At 33.9% G+C, this 4971-nt stretch overlaps 1 protein-coding gene across 1 annotated transcript; it reads left to right on the top strand.

Annotated features, from left to right (window-relative positions):
- The first annotated feature begins 861 nt into the window (after positions 1-861).
- On the top strand, positions 862-4623 carry LOC140006723 (uncharacterized protein At4g28440-like). Its single transcript, XM_072049158.1, has 2 exons — positions 862-1297; positions 4164-4623. Exons 1-2 carry the CDS (start codon positions 1042-1044, stop codon positions 4355-4357), a joined length of 450 nt encoding a protein of 149 aa, XP_071905259.1. The 5' UTR covers positions 862-1041; the 3' UTR covers positions 4358-4623.
- Positions 4624-4971: the final 348 nt, after the last annotated feature.

The raw sequence follows: 4971 nt of genomic DNA, 5'->3' as shown, positions 1-4971 counted from the left end.
AGGTTTATTATCTTATAGTAATATTTAGGTTCAATCAATAATTAAAAAGTGATATTAAAAAAGAGAAGATAATATGATTTCATAATTGTTCCTCATTTATTCAATTGTTTAATTAATCCTATACTAGCTTAAATATTAAAGAAAACACTTAAATTTACTGTTTATCATCAGGGATTAAATCACATATGGTATCAAAAACAGTATATCATTCCATATATTTCACTTAATGCGAGATTTAAATTGTTTTTTTTTTCAATTACAAATCCATTATCAAACGTGATTAATAACAAATAATAAAAAACATCTATAACCAAAATATTACAAAGAGCGAACTTTAATACCATAAAAATCTCATTAACTAATCTTAATATATTGATAAAAACCTTTATGATGTTGAAGTTTGTTATTTTGATTGCAAATTTTTTGATTATCTGTTATCGATCATATTTGACAATAGGTATGTTATCGAAAAAAGTAATTTAAATCTTATATTAAGTGAAAAATATAAAATAATATAATATTTTTTGATGTTATATGTAACTTGATTCCTAGCTAATGATAAATAGCAAAATTTAGTATTTTTCTTTAATGTATGGATTGATATTAAATTAATTAAATAATGTAGAGATGAGAGGCAATGATAAAATCATACTATTTTCTCTCTCATAATATCACTTTTTAATTATTGAATGAACATAAATGCTACAAGATAATTAACCTCAAAAGAGGTTAGTATAAATTTTAAAATGTGAAGGGAGGCTAGTGAAATATTCGGAAACCTCAGGGGTGGGGAGGTTTCTGAAATTATCTCATTCTCACTCTCTATTTAGCTGCTACTACTCCTACATTACTTACGGCTACTACAACAGAAAGAAGAGCAAGACTCACGACTCGTACACTCACGCCTTCCATACAAAGCTACACACACTTCACAAATCAAACCCAAACCAGGCACCGAAAAAGGCTTTTGATTTCCCCCATTTCCGTCTTCTACCTATATATTAGGGTTACTAGGGTTTTGAGTTTTCGATTTTGTTAGGAATGGCGGCGACTAGTTCCAAGACGGAAGACCAACCGGCTGCTGCGGCTGGGGGTTTGAGGAAGCCGGTGTTTGTTAAGGTGGACAATCTCAAGCCCGGGACTAACGGCCACACTCTCGTCGTCAAGGTCCTCAGTTCCAAAACAGTTTTGCAAAGAGGTAAGTCGGTGTCTCCGCACCTCAGGAATACTAACATTGCTGAGTGCCTTGTTGGTGATGAGACTGCTTGCATCCTTTTCACCGCCCGCAACGATCAAGGTATATTCACGTCTGGATTTATGTTTAGAAAAATGCATTCAACTGTTTTCTCTTTTTTGGATAATGTGATATGGAAATTGTTGTGTCCGAATATGTCTGAGGTATGTTATATGATTTATTCTTCTTTTTCTTTTTTTCTCCTTCCATTTTGGCTGAAATACTAGTAAGCATGCTTTGGAAATTTGACTATGTGACCCTTTTTATTCAGGCTGATATGTGTTAATCTCTTTTTTTCTTTTCACTCGCATCTTTTTAAAGATTTTTTTTTTGTTTGGATAATGTGATATGGAAATTTTTGTACAAATATATCTGAGACATATTATATGATTTTTTTTCCTTCACATTTTTGCGAAAATACTAGAAAGGTACAATGTGACCTTTTGATTGAGGTTGATATTTTTGGTTTTAAATATTTAGGAAATACCGGTGTCTCTCAAACTTTTTCTCGTATGTGTTTGTCCCCATCAATCCGACAACTCTGATTTGTTGTTGTTTTTGTGTTTTTCTATTTTAAGCATGCTATTAATGTTACTGGAGTTCAAGATGGTTTAATCGAAAGCTCCTTATCAATTGATGCTAATTGCAGAAAGGTCTTTGATTGAGTACAAATTTATGGTATTGTGGTCAGATAGCACTTGATCTGGTTGAAAGGTGCCTTTCATAAATCATCATGGAATACAGGTGTTAATGCGAGTTGATTACAAGCTTCATCTATTATTATGCTTTCAGGGTCAGAAAGTTCTATTCAGTAGAATTTTCTGCTTAAAACCCCTTAGAACCTGGAAACAAGGAGGAAGCGTTTTATATTAGACGTGACTGCATCACTTGTTATCCTGTTGGCTGGTGGCATCTTTTGCTTGATCACTTACTGGGTGGTTTATTTCTATTCCTTTTGTTGCTTAGATTTTGATGAAATATGTGCCTCTGATCATTCATTTCATCGTGTTTAAAAAGTTTTTTAATGTAAAAGCATGCTCAAGTGAGAGGGGAGATATAGGGACAAAAAAATGGAGGAGGATGACAGACAGGTTTGTGTATGTTGAAGCAGAACAAGACCAGGAGGAGGAGAGATGAAAGAGATATAAAGTGGGAAGGAGTTTTAATAAGCAGGAGTTTTATAAGCAAGAGGTGGAGGACCGTAATCGTTCTCTAGTTGTTTCTTAGATGGAAACACTATTGATCAGTTGCAATTTAGGGCATGAAAATGCATAACGCTTTACACATACGTAGTGATACCTATTTGGATTACATGCAACAAAATTTTTTTTTTCGTTTTTCTATGATGACATGATATCAACATGTAGGTAACTTTTGCAGCTTATGATATTCCTAGTTATGTAGACTGTAATAATACCCAATAAGAAGGTAAGTCCATCCAAACTTTTTGAAGCATATTCCAGCTATTCGGATGCAGCCACTTTACATGAAGTAGAATAAGAAGCAAAGAGTAATATGGTTGCCTGAATATCTCTTTTTTTTTCTTCTTTTAGTTTGCAAGAAGTTTCTCTCATTCATTTGCCACTCCACTTCTCTGAATTAACGAAAGTCTTTTATGAGACTTAAAAGTGCAACTTTCCAAGCTTTTGTGTCTATGCTACCTGTCACCTATTTACCCCTTCCTTTGAAACGAGGACCTTTAAGAAACTGCACGCTTTGTAATTTGGAATATTGTTGATACATCTAGATGAAAACATCAAAGAGATTTCAAAGTCAAAGTTTTGCATGCCTGCTAAGGATCCTATGAATGCATTATTGGCAGCCAGCATTCGTTACCATGTTACCAGGGCTTGAGTTTCTTTGGCTGTTGCATGGACTTTACCTGGAACATCTTTAGCCAACAAAATTTTTATTGTGACTAACCCTGATATTATGAATGTTAAAATTTTATGATTTTATATCTTCCACAAATTTCTTTATAAATCTTAAGCATGTTCTTTGTTTTGACAATGTGCTTTGGTAAACTGTATAGAAAATGATATGTTTCATGAAGTTAATCCTACTCATCATCTTTAAACTGATCAGGCCTATCCTCTTTCTGTGGGGCTGTGGGAGAGAAATGGTAAATTTATATTAAGCAACTCTTATTTGAGTTGATTCTTGAAAAAATTGTTAAAAAAATGTTGTAGAATATAAGAAATTTCTCATTCTCAATGTGTACTCAGCAATAAAATTTTCCAAGTTTGGCATGCATGAAGTGTTCAAACCAATTATGCCTCATTGTATCCTTCATCCTTAACTTGAAGAGGTACCAGGATATGATCAATACATCTATATCATTATGTATCAGTAATCCAGGAAAATGTCAAGATTGCTTTTTCTTTTCATTGTGGATCATTTTGTGGACTACTTGGCCAGTAAATCAGATTGACTAGCCAACACAGTACGGTTCATTGGGTGACCATATGTGATGCTTGAAGGAGATCTAAGAGTTACCTGAAAAATAAGATGTGCATTGAAAAGAACAAATTTCTACTGGTAGAGTTTGTTTTTTAGTGGTAATGCCTGTGTCTTCAAGAATAAAACTTGATACTGTCCTATGATATCCTTTTCATTGTTTGATGAGTTTCCTTACACGTGTGATCATAATGAGTTGTTTCTGGTTACAGCGTTCTTTATATCTTCTGGCATTACTCTCATTTATTGATTGAAGATGTACAGCATTCTTTATGTTGTAAATTATGCTAATCTTATTGCGGTACTCTCATTGATTGATTGAAGATGTAACAAAGTTTTGTGGTTGATGTGCTTTCATGTTTAGTATGACCTTGAGTTCTTTATTGGTGTTTGAGATGGTAATTATCTTCGCTCTTCCTAATGTTGTGATTTCTGTACTCGGCTGCGGCTATCCGTCATCTGCACTGCTCAGTTGATGTGATGAAACCTGGTACAACTGTCATCCTGCGAAATGCAAAGATTGACATGTTCAAGGGAACCATGAGGCTAGCTGTTGACAAATGGGGCCGAATTGAGGTCACCCAGCCTGCTGAATTTGATGTGAAAGAGGATAACAATCTCTCTCTTATTGAGTATGAGCTGGTGAATGTTGTTGATGAGGAGTAACAGAGATCTTTCTAAGAGTCAATCTTAAACATGTTAAGGTTACATAGTAGGAGTCATTTTCTTATCTAGTTTAATACAGTTACATCCTTATCTGGATATGACAGTTTCAAGGTGGCAAAAAGTTTCTGGGAATCTTTGGTGAACCATCTTCCTCCTTTATGACTATGGCTGTCATAGCTGGGAGTTTGGCAGGCAAACTTTTTATCTGTGGATATGGAACTGTAGAAAAGAAATATTTTGTAGTTATATTATGCTCTCTTAAAATACATTTGTGTTATCTAAACTTGGTTTTTGCATGACCTATCTTTAACGACAGTTGTGTTTTTTTTTTTGGGTTGGGGGCCCGGGGAGAGAGGAAGGAAGGGGGTGCAATGGATCTTCTGTCCCACACCCTATGCCACTCCCTGTCCCACTTTTTATTATATTGTTATTTCTCCTACATAACATCATATTTTAGTTCTTTTTTATTTCTAAAGATCCAATAACTAATTGATTCCTAAAGATCAATTAATAGTTATTGGATCTTAAAAAAACAAATAAGAACTAAAACATGATGTTTATGAATGAGAAATAGCAATATAATAAAAAGTGATACAGAAAGTGGGACAGAAGAT

Source organism: Coffea arabica, chromosome 5e (assembly GCF_036785885.1).
Source record: "Coffea arabica cultivar ET-39 chromosome 5e, Coffea Arabica ET-39 HiFi, whole genome shotgun sequence".
NCBI lineage: Eukaryota > Viridiplantae > Streptophyta > Magnoliopsida > Gentianales > Rubiaceae > Coffea > Coffea arabica.
This window is presented reverse-complemented; position numbering and strand designations above follow the sequence as displayed.

Coding starts and splice junctions, on each gene's coding strand:
- LOC140006723 (XM_072049158.1), top strand. CDS start 1,042: ATGGCGGCGACTAGTTCCAAGACGGAAGACCAACCGGCTGCTGCGGCT. Junction 1,298..4,163: donor CACCGCCCGCAACGATCAAG/GTATATTCACGT, acceptor TGCACTGCTCAG/TTGATGTGATGAAACCTGGT.